General features: G+C 36.3%; 1 protein-coding gene and 2 long non-coding RNA genes across 4 annotated transcripts; all 3 read right to left on the reverse strand.

The window, feature by feature from the left end:
- Positions 1-1,642: 1,642 nt before the first annotated feature.
- On the reverse strand, positions 1,643-3,122 carry LOC144429965 (uncharacterized). Of its 2 annotated transcripts, XR_013479206.1 has the most exons (3): positions 2,680-3,122; positions 2,281-2,397; positions 1,643-2,129 (listed from the first exon to the last, which is right to left on the reverse strand). It is a non-coding gene; the product is annotated as an uncharacterized LOC144429965 (long non-coding RNA). The 2 variants fall into 2 exon arrangements; XR_013479205.1 differs by having other exon boundaries at positions 1,643-2,397.
- A 454-nt stretch (positions 3,123-3,576) lies between these two features.
- Positions 3,577-7,239, reverse strand: LOC144429698 (uncharacterized). Its single transcript, XR_013479004.1, has 2 exons — positions 6,987-7,239; positions 3,577-6,326 (listed from the first exon to the last, which is right to left on the reverse strand). It is a non-coding gene; the product is annotated as an uncharacterized LOC144429698 (long non-coding RNA).
- Positions 7,240-10,130: 2,891 nt separating this feature from the next.
- LOC120347407 (engulfment and cell motility protein 1-like) lies at positions 10,131-14,268 on the reverse strand. Its single transcript, XM_039417336.2, has one exon. It carries the CDS (start codon positions 13,340-13,342, stop codon positions 11,084-11,086), a length of 2,259 nt encoding a protein of 752 aa, XP_039273270.2. The 5' UTR covers positions 13,343-14,268; the 3' UTR covers positions 10,131-11,083.
- Between the last annotated feature and the right edge of the window lie 4,065 nt (positions 14,269-18,333).

Genomic DNA, 18,333 nt, shown 5'->3' on the forward strand with positions numbered 1-18,333 from the left:
AACTAAAGTTTAACACCATGGGGCCTGGAAAAAATAACCAGAATTCAATTGCATTCGCCATCTAACGCTCGCCACCGCATCCTCTGATCACCCTGGTAGTTTCACAGGTTTCAATCCCATGCGGGGATAGTTATGTGCAAGAGGATTGCAGCTCTACTCCCACCGAGAGTGGTTCACATGACCGCTGATCGGTTACGACCATTCCCCACCATCCAAGTCCATGCTTCTGAAAACAAATAACTGGCTCCCCCCCCCCCCCCCCCCCCCCCCAGATAAATCCTATCCTAATGGTGCTTGTACAACTGATCCAAAATGTCTTTTTATTGTCATTGGTGAAAGAGATATGCTACCCGGAATCAAATTCATTTACGACTAGTGGCTGTGGTGGGATATGGACATAAATTTCACACTCCTTGATCGTTAGATTTTATGAAAACTCTATCTGTATCCATTATCTTACAGATATGGGTGCGACCATGGAATAGATGGATGGCAAAGTATAAGTTGCAACAAGACCACAGTGGCACAAGACCTCAGCTCGCATGACTTGATAATACATCCTCAGTATTAGGCCGCGAGCCGAGGCTCTGAAAAACGCCTAGAAAGTGAGTTTCGTAGCGCACATCAGGTAACTACCTGAAAATGATTTTAAAATGTTTCTTAAAAATTCAGTAACAAATATTGCCTTGTTCCCACTTCCAAAAGTTGCACGTTTTACGGAAAAGACTCTTCTACTACAAGAAATATGTGCTACGATCTGTCCTATATTCTCTACATTTTCGGCAATGAACAATGACTTCAGCATGACGTAACAATTGAATTAAACCAGCTGTTAGCGAGCGGATGAATATTAGTTATTACTGCTTGACCTTGCGCTGAGTTGGGCAGGCTTTCCATAGCCCTGTTTAGTTATTATTAGTTAAGTTATGCTAAGACGTTGTTGAAAAATGTATAAGTGAGTTATTAAACACTTGTAGATCCTTACCACGGATATGGGCCGTGAGACGAAGCCATGAAAACGCCCAGAAAATGAGTTTCGTAGCGCACATCTGGTAACTAAATAAATTCTTCAGTTTTGTGTGAAAACGAACATAATGAACGCATTACAGCTTGTTCCACAATCCTAGTGCGAAATTGAATATAAGAGGTTCCCGGAAATTCAATAACCATAAGTTTACAACACATACATAAGAACTATGCAATTCGAGAGCCCTACAGCACACTAACACAAATGTATTCCTGTAATGTTTTGCCTGACCAAAATCGGACTTCCTCAGTCAATCATAATTTATTAGGTAGATTACGAAAAATATGGCATACATGTAACCAACAACAAAAAATACTTTAATTGTGTGACAGGAATCGGGAGTGACCTCTAAAGCAGCGACACCAACAACGCTGATTCACATAAATAAATTTTATGTAATAACAACAAGCAGTTTACAACAAGAACAGCATAAAAAGCTACATCCATTTTATAGAAGCTATCAAACGTATTTATTTTTAAGCAATGAAGTCACAAATTAACATCGTGAGCACGAAAACACAAATAAATCAGTTATTTCTCACTTGGAAATTTACCGCAAAAACATAATGTACATAACATAGTGAACAGAAATATTACAATTTACAATTAATCTTTTTTTAGTTTATGTGGTTATGTATTTGAACAAAGGCAATAATATTTCTAGAAACAGGACTACGACACTAACAAATGTCCAAAAAACAAAACAAATAAATGATACTTATTAAATCAACAGTAATATCTAATTCACTTTCTTCTGAATTGTTTTCGAAATCCACTCAAAATCCAAATCTCAAAAATCGACTTTTCCTCTATAAGTGTACTGTGATTTTTGCAAAATACAAAAACAAAAATCTGTGCAATTTAAGTTGATTTTGGCACACTTTCATAAATTATTTTGACTATTTTTCTTACACTTGCAGTTTGCCAACTCAAGAACTGATTTGAGGGCCACATGCTTCTTCAGTGAATCATTGTTGGGTGGAGAGTACAATCCTTATGTTTGACAGTGTTAAATAGACGTGCCCTGATATCATTTACATTCTTCATATCCTCTTCAAATTCCTCAGCTTTATTTATTAATGCCTCGTTAACTTCAAAAGATCTTCATAGTCGAGGGAAAAAAATGAATTGAAAATCTCAATGAAGTCTCCAACATGAATTTGATGGGCAGTTCCAATTGCAGAAAAGTGTTAAAGTATTTCAATATGAATACCCCATCTAAGCTGTTTGCAACTATTATGATTCTCATATACCTTTAAGCTTCAAGACTTCTTGTTTAATCCATTTTATAGCACTGATAGCAGCAGGGATCAGAGCCTGCGTTAGGTCGGATTGGTGGAACATTGCCGTTTTCTTTTGTAGTATAGTATCTAAAATGAGGAAGAAAATGATATTGGGAGCAGCATGAGTTTAAAAATACCCCTAAATACTAACTAATACCTTGAATACATTATCTGATGTACTAAATGAGCGTATATATGCTCATTGCATGTACTACAGTCCAGCAGTGTTTGCATACCATTGCCGGTACTAGACTATATCTACACTAAATTTTGATATATCACAGTCTGAAATGTCCTATGACAGTATGAGTATGGACTATAGACTATATTTTAAAACATCAACTGTTTGTATACAACTTGATTTCTCACCTCTCAATCGTTTCCAATGCTACCTTTCTTTCCACTCCGGCATAACTTATCATTGCTTCCCAGGTTCTTGTCGACTCTATGAATTTAGATTTAGACCAACCGAAATTTGTAAAATTGATTTTCTTCTCTTTCACACAACCGTGCATTACAGAAACAGCCATTCATTTCTATTTCCAAATATGCTGTGGCCTATATCTGTATATAGTAGTATAAGTCTGCTGAATAGTCAAGAAGAGTCATTAAATTAATCATAAACATTTCATGCAAGCCAGAAAATATCGTTGTTTGTGACATATTATTCTAGGTCTAGCCTTCCTTGGAGTTACCGCACCGTACCTATTTAACAACGTCTTATGAGCTAGTGCTCAACTAAAATTGCTATTTATGGTAAGGATATGCAAGTGTTTGATATCTTACCTATACTTTTCAACACCTCCTTAGAATAACTGAACTAATATTACCGGAAATGAAAAAAACTATGAAAAGGCCACTCAACGCAAAAGCGAGCAGTTGTAGTACATCTGATATTCATCCGACCACTGGGGATCCACCTACAGCTGACTAACTTGACTGTTACGTCTTGCAGAAGTCTGCGTTCATTGGCCCACGATACCGGAAAAGCAGAGAAAATAGGACAGATGGTAACACATATTTATTGTAGTAAAAGCGTCTTTTCTGTAAAACGTGCAACTTTTGGAAGTGGGAACAAGGCAATATTTGTTACTAAATTTCTAAGGAACATTTTAAAATGTGCGTTTTAAAATGTAAACCTGATGTGCGCTACGAAACTGAAAGATAAATGGCCTCGGCTCGCGGCCTATATCCTTTTATTAATGCTTATCGTAATGACAAAGTAACTTGTGATTACTGTGGATTGGTGTAGATAAAGTGTCAATTAGGCTTGCACGTAATTTACGGATTTACGGAATTATTTCGAGTTACGGAAGCGAAGTTACGAATTACGTAAATTCGTAATTATTGGTCGAGCGCTTTCGCGATTGAAACGAGCTCTCTTCAGAGCAGTCAATTCCGTCGATTGTAAAAAATTAAAGTTTGTTAGAGTTCCGGTATTCGCAGCCGTTTTTCTCTCTCTTGTTACGCAGACGGAGAAGGCATAACGCGCTGCCATTTACTAACCTATTATCAACTTATCTAGCATGGCAAATGTACATATTAAGCGTAGATATGGGATAGAATTGTGTTGAGACCGATGGACGCCAACACACCTGGTTTCAACTTCTTCGGGTGAAATGACTAAAGAATGTAAGAGATCAACTTACCAAACATGGTCTATTTGTAAATGCCGTGATAATTAATGTCGCGCTTATCAAACAGCAATATGACGACGGAAGAGAAATTGCGTAATGAACCAACGCAACTTAGTCTTTTCGGCATCGGTAAAGCGACTCAGACGGCAGAGAAACAACAAAAAGACGGGATTTCCCATGTTTATTCTGCGCGAGATCCATTTTCTATTACAAAATCTTGATGTTCTGTTACCGGTTTTATCGTTATATATCTGTCCGTACTTGGCCTTGTTTTCACAATGCCTCGCACTATTTCGGCCAAATATGTCTTTACAAAATCTTTAAGTCTTTACCAAATGCGGCAACTTATTTTGATTTATCGTCGACTCAAATACCACCGGCACTCGACCAAACTTGTGTCGATCTTAGCCGATAGGATTGTCGACTTGAGTTAGAAAAGTAAATTAATATTTTCGTGAGTGCAAAATAAATGTCACAAAATGCATTGTTTTGCGATATAACTTTGTATTTTCGGAGAAGGCATGTCATATAAGTACGGTATTTAAATTATGCGCAAATAATTAATATTTGATCTAAATTTATCGCAAATAATGTTATAACATTTAGGCCGCGAAATGATTTAATGTAAAAAGAAGCATGGTAATCGAAATATCGTCAATAAGTCGGCATCAATAATTATTATAAAATGCTAACTAGGTAGTAAAGTCGGATAATGTAAAAAAACGGTACAATAACAAGTCTTCGTCGCGAGGCAAGCGCAAGTATAATCAAACGGGAGAATACGCTCGTCGTTGATTTATAAATTAGAAACCCGGAATTTTTATTTAATACGAAACTCGTATTAATACGTTAATACGATTTTAAAAAAGTCAACTATCGTTTCATAATTATTACCACTTACCAGTGTTGGTAATGATAAAATTGATCGCATAAAATTTGGTGATAAAGTTGATAAAGGAAAATCAAAGCTAACACAAAAGATAAAAATCAGAATAAAATTAATTTGAATTCACTCCTCGATATTTGTCTTTAGCATCTGTCGCCGGCGTGTAGTACTGGCGGAAATATGAAAACCAAACTGTCCCAACTGTCGATATCCCATTCGGAATAGAAGTGGATTAAATTGGTTGTTATGATAGGTTTGAAAGTGTGAAAAAAATATCGCAATTACGGGGTCATTACGTAATCGATTTGGCCGTAATTACGGAATTGATTTTTGTCAATTACGTGCAAGCCTAGTGTCAATTGTGCTTTAACGAAAGCAACTTCAAGACGATCCTATCAAAAAAAAAAAATTGTTTCGATGGGTCTGGAGTGAAGGTTTCAGTCTAAAGTTGGACACCGATACTACAACCAGATACAGTTGCCAATGCAACTTAGCGAGGCGTAATATTGCGACTTTGTGATCTGAAACAAAATTCTGATGGGTAGCCGGCTAGCCGCAACATTTTGTTTAAAGAATATTATGAGATATGACTTAAGAGTCTAAAGTTTTATTTGAGAGGGGTGTAACCCAAGCTAATTTGCAAATGGTATTCATGGTACCAAATGTATCACACACTTTACAGTAATTATAAATTATATTTGAAAAATAAAGCACATCAAAAATGTATTTTTAAAAAACAATTGGTTTTATCTGCAGATACTAGGTTGATATTGAGATTGACCATTTCAATGCTAAATTTTCTTTAGTCAAAAGGCACACTTGATTCGCAAAGATTTGTTAATGCGCACAGTACACCAATTTGTCCAATGTTTTGATTCCATAGGCAGGAGGTTGTGGATCGGTGCTGCTCAGGATGGGATATTTTTGCTTATAAATGCATATTACGTGTTTCACATGAATCCATCGTGCTCAGATTCGACTGTTTTCAATGTCTGAAGGCTCCAACAGCCTAATTTTATCGATACACAAGAGAATTTTCAGTGTGGCATGCATGGGTCAGTTGGAGTCACTGACCTCAAGATATCTATAAGCAAGGATAAGATAACCTGGAAGTAACATTCCATAATTTAGAGTAAAAAATGTATCTGCCTCCACAGCCCTTTCAAATGGAAGATATGATGCCTCGGGGTTAATTTCTATCAAATATTTTACAGTATTATGTGAGAATGTTGTATCTAGTGAGAAGGGGTGTAGGCGGCTTCTTTTAAAGTGTGGTAGGTCTAGTCGAAAGACACAATAAATGTTTATGCTAACAACTGCAAAGTAATATTGCAACGCATACAAGTTAACAGAATTTGTTGAAATGGTCCTGCCTTTTGCTTTTCTTCAAAATCCCCCCTTTTCTAACTATTCTCTTCCTCTCTGGAGATGGCGAAAATTCAAATATCGATGGGACACATAAGCAGCTGATAATGGGTTATCTTCCCTTTTTCCTGAAAATAAATTAAACACTAATCATCATTTGACAGTGCCAAATTTGTGTATCAGATCAGTCATAAATTACCTGCTAACTAATAAAACAATCAGACAACACCTTCTGACCATTAATGAAGATTTCTTTCAATTTAAAACGCAACTATGCCTACCAATGTGGGTAGTTTTTAGGATAGAATTTATCTGGGGTTGGGGACAGATTGCAAGGTGCAACATCGTACGATTACCATTTTATGTCGGGATTAGTTAGCCAGTTATTTGTTTTAGAAGCATGGACTTGATGGTGGGGGAAGTCGTAATCGACCAGCGGTCGTGTGAACCACCCTCAGTGGGAGGAGAGCTGCAATCCCCTCGCACATAACTATCCCCGCATGAGAATGAAACCTGTGAAACTCCCAGGGGGATCAGAGATGCGGTGGCGAGCGTATTCTTAGATGGAGAATTCAAACTTTAGTTATCTATTCAACTTTTCACACTTACTAATAGATTACCTGCTAACTAGGGAAACAATACCTTATGACAATTATTGATTAATACCTTACACAAGTCAAGTCTGCAAGTAGGCCTACCAATAACAGTAGTTTGTCATCTGCTTTCCATTGAAATGAGGGAGCTTATGAATATTTAAAAAAAATTGATAACAGCACATTATGACTCACCATCAACGAAGTGCTGTCCGCAAACAGTGAAACACAAGTGAGATGGCTTCTGGACTTGACACCAAGCAGTCCTGCCAATCGACGACATCCACATTGCGCGACGTTCCGGATCTTTTGAAAACAGTGGAATATAACTGAAGATCCATTTCGTTGTTTATACTATACGTACAGCCACCGGAACAATACGAAATACCCATTTTCAATAGCCAAACAAAACGGAAACGTATAATCCGACTTGCAACTGACAGGAGCCAAATGGACGTTTTTGTTTTATTGCCGTCCAGTAAACAAGGTCACGTGACCCGTGCAAGTCCTCTATACAACTCATGGATGTTAGTAATTTTCAAATCATTGGAAAACCTGAAATCTGTTTCCGCATTTTTAATATTTAACCACAGTATAGCTTCCGTTAAATGTTATATATATTGACGTATTGAAAACGCGGAGGGCGTAGACAATTTTTTGAGGGGACGTGAAGCTAATTAAAAATAAAAATATTTGTTAGATTTGATCTGGCCTGCCTTATTCTGGATATTTACATTTCTTTATTGTTTAGAGATTGCGATTTCATCCACATATTATCAACGTGTTTTTGAATAAACCATATTTTCGCCTTACTATCTGCTATTTGTGGCTTATTATTAGCTAGTTATTTTTGAGGTAGGGCGCGAGACTTGACAAATTATATAGTTTGAGAACCACTAGTTTAGTAGTTTTCTCTGAGTCAATTGAATGGCAGATCAGTGGGCTGCCTACGAAATTAGAATCTACCGGTCGGGACAGTTTATCAAAATCGGGACTGTTCCGGCTAAACCGGGACGTATGGTCATCCTAACTGTTCCTAAATTTGAATTTTTGGGACGACGACAACGGAAGATGTTTAATTAAATTTGGGCTGTACAGTTAAATGCCAACTCCGCGTGTCAGGTATCCTTTTATCTATTGTCGGTTTCAAATTGAATTTATTCCGGATCATGATGAAATAAAATTAATTCAATATATATAATGTATGTTTGATCAATTCTTCTTTTTAATCGAATGCCATGTACTGCTTAGAATTGTAGTTGGAATAATAACGTTACAAATTAACGTACAGCATTCCTTGTTTAGGTTGAATGAAAATATTATGGCATGGAATTTTAGAAGTTAACACCGTACGTTGATCGTATATTTTCCAGAGCAAAAAATCTAATCAGTTGAAAACGTCAGCTCTATAAACTGGATCCTACTTTGCAATTTAGTCTCTTCCCACTTACAATGCCGTTTGGAAAACAGTATTTTATAGATCTAATAACGACAGAAATCAGAAAAACAACGCAACGGGATAGTAGCGACATTCGTACGGTTGAAAGCCGATGGAGAAGTATAATTTTATCAGATTTGGGACCCCTTCCAAACTTATTCGAAACCATCAAAAATTTGTCGCATTGCTATAAACGTTTTCGAAAACGTGTCTGTAGCAAAATATATTTGCTAGTTGTAACCCAATATGCTATATATATATGTTTTGGCACATGAATTTTATAAAATCAAGTACAAGAACACAACACCAACTAAGTTGAGGAAAAAACTCAACAGCATGTTTCTCGATGGCACAGTCGTTGAGTAAAAATCTATGACTCACGGTCTTCTTTTGCGCAATGAAATTTCTGATCCAGGTTCGCCACTCCTATCCTACACTTCATGTATAAGTCGGTGGATAATCCATTCCTCTATACCAGGGTGGGCAACCTTTTTCAGTCGGCGTGCCAAAATCGGCTAAATTTAAACAAATTGGTTCCGCGTGCCGACCAAAATTAAAAACAATGCTTTGCCACTTTCAAAGCAGAGATGCACAATAATAAACCTTATAAACGTGTACTGCCAGATTCACCAATCGGAAAAATATCAGTCCGACAAATAGATTTGATTACTATTCTTATACTATATCAGTGAGACTTATGCTGCAGCATTACCGCTGATGGAGTTTTTATATTGGGTTTATACCTTATAGCTTCCAGAGAAATACACGAACTACTTACTGGTTTCATCTTTCGGGCTACTCCCATTACGAGACTCAATAAAGTTCATAACTGAGAACCAAGATTCACAAGCATAATATGCAGATGAAAACATGGAGAGTAATGCAGTTGCAGAGTTTTTGAGACACAAAAAATTTTCGCCCACCCCTGCTCTATAAAGCTTGTACTTTAAAACATGCGATCAAAGAGCTATATATCGGCCTGTTTTTAGCTGATACGATTATCGATATCAATGAAACGTCCGATACCGTTATATGTCACTCTCTATTGTTCATAATTGTCGTGTTACCGGAATCCACTTTTTTCCCCTAATTTAAATGCTACAATGCTAAAGTTGCTACCTTCGGGGCATGGTTGTCCAAAAGGAATCGAAAACCGAAGTATTCGAATACTTTTTCGGCTAATTTTCGAATAATATCCACTTTTCGCCGCCAGCAAGGTGTTTCGTTTTCGAGGGAAATCTTACCATATTGCCATGTAAATAAAACCTATTGTAATGACGATGAAATAGAATCGGCAATTTGATTATAGTTTATCCTCTGTGCCAGCGTTCGCGCTATTTTTGGCAAATAATTCAGATAACAATGGATAAAAGAATCGACTTTTCACTTGGATGATTTATTGTTGCGCAAAATATTCAAATCCATCGCCAATACCCGCATATAAAATGCCTCGCCGTAAAATTTAATGTGTCCAACGCATTTCATGGTTGCGTCAACTTGCAAAAAAATAAAAGCAATCCTATATTGAAATAACACGACAATCTGTGGACATAAAAAGTGTGAACTGCCCGATTCTGATTAATTTTTGATTCGTATTTTCGTACGTAATAAATATCAAAAGCGTTACTACTATTCGAAATAGTGAATTATTCGGTATTGGCCATCTCTGCTTCAGGACTCGCCAGTATCTGACCACAAACACGTAACTCGTACTACCAAAAGAAATATTGAATCAAATATTTAGAACTTAAAAATGACCTTCTGGGCAATCAGGATTGCTTTAAAAAAATGCCGCACTTCGGCACCAAGCAGGAAAATCAGGCCATCCAAAAATGATGCAGGATACCTAGGGGCCTACGCGTTTCAAGACCTTAAACTTTCAAACTCAATATACACTAAGGAATTTGCTACTTTTATAATATAATGTCAACTGGTTATCACCATTTTGGTCAATAATCCCAATTAAAAATATTAAAAAAATGGTAATCATGAAGCATTGAAAGAGACATATCTGGTTATTTAATACAATATATGCAATTAATATAAAAAATAAACTCATTAGCCAAATAATACATGGATATACAGGACACAAATGGTGTACGCCTGCAAATTTGATTAGTGCACATTTTTACGAAAAACACCATATCAACGAGTCCGCACTTTGGAATATTGCAGCAAACTTATATCCCTAAATATGGTAAAAAATACATATTTCCATTCCAGTAGCTTAATTACCAACGAAAAATGTCAGAATTGGGACTTGCTGTTATAAAATACCCCCAAGACCTGCTATGGATTACCAATAAGATAGAAACAATTCGTTAACAAATTTTCTAAAGAAAAGATACAAAATAACTAACATTTAAGGTTTTAAACAAAACTTCTGCTCATTCAATATTTAAATGAAACATAAGCAGTAAAGTATTTTGATAGAAAGATTCTTGAATATATATCAAGTTCTGGATTATTTCCGCTTAACAACAAGAAACAGTATGAACAACACATGAGTATAGAAAAGATTAAAAATGCTTGATTGAAGGCTTCAGTGAATTTTCCGAAGGGAACTGATCTAATGCAGCATCGTAGCATATTTATTCAAATTGAATTTTGCAGAATCATTTCGAAAAAATTAAAAAATCTTTTCTGTAGGTGGAAGAAGCTTGAGTATATGAATAATAATTGATACAATATTTATCATAGTAATAATATTATGATTGCTTCAACCAAAGTGATTTAAAGTTAAACATTATCTTTGCTTTACTAAATTCGGATTAAAAGATAATGCTTGGACAGAGATATGTTTTTAGGCCAAGGATTAAACAACTGTTCTGATTAATAAAATTGATAAAGATATTCAGTAATTATAAGCAAAATTGAAGTTATCTGGGGGTGGGGGTATAGGTGGTGGGTGATCTGGTATATGTATGTTTTCAAGCTCAAGAAGTCGTAGCTTCATTTCCATTGCAAGTAACATATCCATATCTAACTTGGCTTTATCACTTGACATCGGTTTGCCAAGAAGAGCATTCATCCCATCTGCCCAATGCATCCATGTTTCTTTATCTGGAGCAACAAAGTTGAGAAATTCATCAGGATCATAAGAAATAGAAAATGCAAGATCGGCAGTCGCTTTATGAACTTTTTGATTTCTCATGTGGGGACAACTTTTACCAAAAATTACATCTTTACAATCCGCTATCTCTAACTTGCCAGTCATTTCTTCAATTGATGGTTTGTCTTTGTTGCTGTCTACATCACAGTAGTGAAGATATTTATGATTGTGAGAGAGTCGGCAACACCAGTGAGACTTTTCTCGAAATTTTTTGCTTGATATTTTGTGAAAGACTGTTCCTGCCTTTAACACATTCAACCTTTGTTCTTTGACTAGATCTAAAATTTCAGGCTTGAGTTCTTTTTGCAGTTCAAGGACTGGTTTCGCTTGAGAATCAAATTCCTCCTTTTCAAGCATTTCTCGCCGTCTTATTTTGAGAATTTCAGAGTAGTTGTATAACTTGGATTTGAAAATATCGAGAGATGAGGGTTGTGGCTGTGCCGTTAATCCAATAAGAATCTGATCATGGACAACACTCATAACTTTATCAAAATCTTCCTTGATAGCACTCATTTCTTTCCATGTTTTATTGAGCAGCTGGGTGCAGATGCAATAAAACTCTTCAATTGCATGATCATGAGTGAAAAACATTGCATAATAATCTTCTCCTGTTTCTGTAGGTTGCTCTCCTATATTTAGAATCTCACAAATCATTTTCACCAGCCGAACAGAACTTTTAGCAAATGGACATTCATGTTTGTCTCCACGTGCACTATTTTCCAGAACAAGTCTGACATAGTTATCTTGTTGATTTCTCGCAAAGTACCTCATACAATCCAGAGCAAATATTCCGGGTGGCAATACCTCAAATTCTAAAACTGGATTGTTGAAGTTTTCAAAACCTAACTTCTTGAAATCAACAGGATTGAATTGTGAAATATTTTGAGGCCTCTTTGATGTTGGGGAAGGTGCAATTTCACTAGTCGAATCAAAAGCTATGTTACGAAGTTCGAACAGATGAGATCTTTGTTCGCTGTCATGAGGATTGAGCTTTGTATTCATTCGTTCTTCTAAGAGGTTGAATGTTAACACTTGCAGAACATATAGTTGATGAGCCATCTCAGAGCTAATAGATTTAGATGTTCTAATAATATGATTGAGAATTACAGTTCTGAATTGCTTTTGTGTCATTGGGTTAGAAATTTTCTTACGACCTGTGATTCTTGTGCCTTCATTTGGATCCCGAAGCAGTAAAGCATTTATGAGAGCAATTGTATTATGTTGAATTTCTGGGTTAGATCTTTGAACATGTGTTGTAAGATTGATAGCAGTGATTTCCTGAGATATTTCATTATACAATCGCTGACTGTTGATGACACCAGCTTCCAATATAGCGAGTGACCTTTGCAGTATAGTCGCATCATTTTCTGATGAATCCTTCACAAACGATGAGACTTTTCTTATAAACCCATGTGATAATACATTATCATACATCACAGTACCATGATCCAACAGTTCGATGACAGCTCCAAGACCATGTGCAAGCGAATCACCCTGACATGTTCCTTTTTCAATTGATTCAAGAATAAAATGTAATCCTTTTTTCTGAATGAATATATCAGCAAATGTAGGGTCAGCTGAAATCTTTGAAAGACGTTTGTAAGCATTCACCTTATCCTCCAAAGGGGTAGTGTTTTGACGAAGGCATTGCATAAGATCTACAACGGTTTTATTTGGAGAAGCTACAAGTCTTAACATTGTTCCATCTTTTACTTCATGCTGATTCGCTTCAGTTATATATTGCTCATGTTCATCTATAACTTGTAAAGAATAATCTTGCCAATTGGCATCCCCTTTGCAAAGGTCTTTGATAATATCCTGAAGTCGTTTAGTCTGATCCATTTCATAAAGTTGCCTTATTCCCCTCACCTCAACAGCAACTTTGACAACATCTCTCTTCCCTTGTGCAGATGGCTGTACAAGGCGTTTGTCATGCTGCATTAATTTGATGCTGCCTTTTGAGATTGGTGAATCAGGAATGTGAGAACTTTGTCTCGACATAGTAAAATCTTGAACTAATTTATATAAAATAAGATATTTTTCAATTACAAAACATCAAAATAGTGATTTGAAATATTTTTATGAAAAATTGTTATGCTACGCCCACTAGAAGAACGTTAGGTACGAAACTACAGGAGACCCGGAAAAAGTCTATGTGAAATAGGCGTTGTTTTGAGAATAGAAGAGTTGCAAGTGTCAGAATCTTGAAGTGAAAAATATAATGAAAAATAGTTTATAGACTGCTAAATGAAAATATAGATATATTATATTAGCAACACCATTTAGCACCAAGGTTACTCTAGCCCACAATTTTGTGCCGACCGTTGAATAGAGATACCGGCTGGCGTAACCAAAATTTTGGCCTAGAGCAGTGGTTCTCAAACTTTTTGGTATCACCCCCCCCTTACAGTGCTTTTTCAATATTTGTGGATATTTAGTCAGGTACAATCTCAAGTCATCATCTTCTTTGATTTAAGGGCCCCAAGTTTTTGCGAATAAACAATCAACAATTGCACTGCGTTAAATTGCCAGATAAATTTTGTTCTGTATCTAAAATTGGATACAAAAATTCAGATCGCAGGATCGAAATAGTCCTCGCTCGCCATTTGTTAAAATTTTGGGCGATGATTATTTTTCTGTTGCACAAAATACTGAAATAGTCAGTCCATGGTTGATACCGTACCGTACTAGTATTAACAAGGATTTGCCATAATAATTTAATGGTACCGGTACCGTAACTCCAGAACTCACCTTTGCATCTACTTACAACAAAATAAAAGTATTATTGCTCTGAAATACTGCAATCTGCGTATACTTCCCCATTACATTACTGCATTATACAGTAATTAGAATGGGATGCGGATAACTCGACTACACGGACAACTCACCAGAGACGACTCGACTACAGAGAGGCCTGGTGAGTTGTTCGTCTTTTCGCATTTTCTCCGGCGGTGTTTTAGGTCTATAGAAATGCGTTTTTGATATTTTTAATAATTCAAATAATAAATTCAATAATAATTCTGTCTTCCTAGGAGTTTGAATTTTGCAATGGTAAAGTATAGGAGGAATTTTTCGGGGGTCAAAGGTAGGGAAAAGGTCCATCGCTCTGCGATATCGATGCTCGAGGAGAAGACAACTACAGAGCGATTGCTGTGCAAAACGCATGCTCAAGAGTTCTACTTGTATAAAATTTACCTAGTGCCGACTGATATTAGTTGTAAGCCAACTTACCACGACAAGGTTCCAGTCATAGAGTTGGAATTTCTTTTTTGCAGAAGAAAACCAGGAACAGATAGGCACTTTCGCTGCGCCTGGCAAAGAAACTGGGCCGAAGAATGGATAAGGTATATAAATCGGTGATATCCATGCACAGAGATTAAATAAGGTGCCAGATCGGCGATAATGAAGCAGCGCGCCGAGATTACTGCTCGGAGTGTACAGCCTCATTATCGCTGGCCTGACACCTTACAAACGTAAATACTCAGTAGCCGAGGTCGTTTTCATCACAGTTTTAGACTGACTTAATGATAAATGTGAAAAACGCTGATTATTAAATTCTAGTAAAACAAAAGTTCTATTATCATTATTTTTTTTTAACTCGAAATTGTTTATTTTTAATAACACAGTAAAAACATAATCATACACATTTTGTGTAAAAAAGCACAGTTCCAATATAAATTAGATAACTTTACCTAGGATATTAGTTGCAGAATTGATTCTACAAGACTTGTCTTCACGCAATGTACACAATCATGTTTGAATCTGTGGTCATGAACAGGGTTTCCAGATCCCAGCGATCAAATAAAGCCAAATCAAGACATAGTAAAGCCAAAAAGCCAACAATTTTACTAAGTTCAAAAGCCCCATGAATGCCATGATTTGTCAGATTCGAAGCCCTTGGCACAATCAGACATTAGGGTGACCATACGTCCTCCTTTTGGGGAATTTGTACTTCTTTTTAGTTAAAAATTTTATGTCCTCTGAGGACGCTCTAAAGCAGGGGTCGGCAACCTACAGCCTGCGAGCCGGATCCGGCCCGCGGAGCAATATAATCCGGCCCGCGACGCTTCACTGAATTATAGTAACAAATTATAGCTGTTTTGTCGATTATATTCTTTACGCAAAAGAATTTACGTGTAGACTAAATTATATTATAACGTCACAAGTATATAATTCATGATTACTCGTTTAATGAGCCTATAATTTAATTATAATTTGGACAAATGGCAACCAAACGCAGAAAAGTTGATGCTAAGTGCAAATGGTTTGATGGCGCAAAAAATATTCAAATGGTCAGTCTTCGCGCGCTGCTCAAAATTTAACTTCTGATCTGTGCGTGATCCATTCGATTTTTTACTTTCTAAAAATATGTGCGGCCCACCAATGACTTGCAACCTTTATTTTTGGCTCGCGAGCGACAACAGGTTGGCGACCCCTGCTCTAAAGTTACTACAAAACCTTGGGGTTTTAAGTTATGGACCGGACCTTTCCCCCAAAAGTGACTTTCTTTTTCACGTCGTGACATTGGCCAATCAGCAAGATGCAAAATGTGACGTAAAAATGCTCCTTTTCGCATCTGCTCAGTCACTCTTCTCACTCAAACAGATTTTCAAGCGTGGTGTAAACATTACCTCGTTTTCGCGTTTTTGAACTCTATTCGTTAGTCTTCAGTTGTGTTTCGGAAACTTAAATGTAAATCAGATAATTCAATGATCACTCTGTCTTCCTAGGAGTTTTAATATAATTACAGTATTAAAAAATAGTGTAGAAATAGCTGTGATGGACTAGGTTGAAATTCTCCAACAGTACTTTTAAAAAACATTGTTGTATGCGATGAATCATAATGATGGCTTTTAATTTAGTTTTAATTTACTTGCAGTAATAAAAATTAGTGCAGAAATAGCTGTGATAGACTAGGCTAAAAAAATTTACCGGTACTGTCCTTTTAAAAAACAAATTGTTGTATGCGATGAATTATATTAATGGCTTGAAACACATACCCCATTTTACAGGTGCTAACTCGCCAAAGCACTTATAAAATAGCCCCGAAAATTTTGCAATGTTAAAGTATAGGAATAAATTTCGGGGGTCCAAGGTCGAGGAAAAGTCCATTGCGTGTGCACTGTGCAACCACATATTTACGGTGCAACACCTCATTTCTAATCTTTTTAAAAATTGTAGCTCCGTTTTACCGTAAATATATACCACTACGGTTTTACGAACAGGTTGAATGTAGGAAATAAGTGTATATAAATGGATATAGGAGCAACCCGTTTTTAGTTTCACTTAGTAATGAAATTTGTGGCAACAAATATTTCATTAGAGTTTAACTAAATTATCATCCGTTCTGGACGGCCTCAAAATAACGCTAAGTCATAAGGTAGACCCTGCCAATATATATTAAAAAACGCTTTTGAATGAAGTTTGCATTTGAATGAAGTTTGAGAAATGACTGAGCTACCAACATTTTTGAGTTATCGTATCATCTTCCCGATCTCAAAAGTGCAATTTTTATACAACAAAAGATTATTGCTGCCAGCACCATTGTGACACAACAATGACTATTTCCACGCTGCATATTGATATCTAAGGTTACACCACAATTATTATTTTCTATAACCATTCACAAAATGAGCTTCTCTATTGTGAAGTTCTAACTGCGCTCCTAATTCAGTAATTTTAACCGTTGAATGGGGCTCAACCGGAGCTAGCGCAATAGTGTTTGGCGTTTGGCAGGCACGCAAAAGATCTAATTGATAGTGAAGCGGGGTGCATTACTTGCGGCTACAGTTGCTCGTTGACAATACAAGATTGCATAATTGCATTGTCGTCACTTCGTCTATTGTTATTTCTATTTTTAATCCTAAAGAATCTAGTTGATACTAGATATATGATGTATATCTAAGGCACATGTGGAATATTGTTCTACCAAACGATGTGTCCTTCTTTTCGGGTTTGGAAATATGGTCACCCTACGGCCTACACAATAGTTGATTTGCACAGTTTACATTTTGCTGATGTAGTGAAGAGCCATCAGTTCATTTAGTGAGCCACACAAATGTCTTTTCGCATTGGAAGTTGTATTTTCGGTTGCTATCGTGGCAATTCCCACTTCAATGGGATAAATGGTTTAAAAGTAAAAAGAATTAATTGAATGACAGCATCAGAATCTACATTCGACACAATACAGTCCAGCTGACATCTATATAAAAAAGTTTAAAAAAACCAAATAATAAAAAATATCAAGCGGTTAGCTATAATTTACAATTCAATATATATATACAGATACAGGATGCCGCTTCAGTATGTGATATTCCTATATGTTTCTACTTAAACTTGTGACATACCTTAAAAAAATTCTCCCTATACCGCGTACCGTACTTAACTATTGAAAAAAATAATATTTTTCAAATTTTGAAACAATCATTTTCATTAAAAAAATATCTAACCACGTGGTTAACTGATAGCTAATTTTAGCGTTAGTTAATCACATCGTTCGTGAGACTAAATTTTGATTACTGAAACCAAACTGAAGCTTCTCGGAAGGCATCGTGACAATTAAGTTATACAATACGCAAAACTACAAAAACGAGGCAATGTTTACAACCCTGCTTGAACATCTGTCTGACTCTGAGTGGCTGCAAAAACTGCAATTGTTTCGTCATTGTCATGAATTCCATTCCGGCCGTCGTCGAGTGGGATGTGTCTGCTCGAAAAGACTAGAGAATGTTATGCGCTGTGTGTTTCGGTACAGTGATGAGCTGGGGAAATCGTAACAACCGGAACGCACCTAATTTGCAAAAATGTAATATATTTAAGTGTACTTATGAAACAAAATGACGCGGGCGTTTACAGAAATTTGTGTCTGTTTCAAGCTAGAGCCGAAGGACTGCGATGACATATGAAGAAGTGATCTGAAATATGTCTGTGTAAAATTACAAAAATATTCATAGCAATTCAATACAAATGTTATTTTTAGAAATGTAACGGAT

The sequence above is a fragment of the Styela clava genome, chromosome 11, assembly GCF_964204865.1.
Source record: "Styela clava chromosome 11, kaStyClav1.hap1.2, whole genome shotgun sequence".
In the NCBI taxonomy this organism is placed as follows: domain Eukaryota; kingdom Metazoa; phylum Chordata; class Ascidiacea; order Stolidobranchia; family Styelidae; genus Styela; species Styela clava.

Coding starts and splice junctions, on each gene's coding strand:
- LOC120347407 (XM_039417336.2), bottom strand. CDS start 13,342: ATGTCGAGACAAAGTTCTCACATTCCTGATTCACCAATCTCAAAAGGC.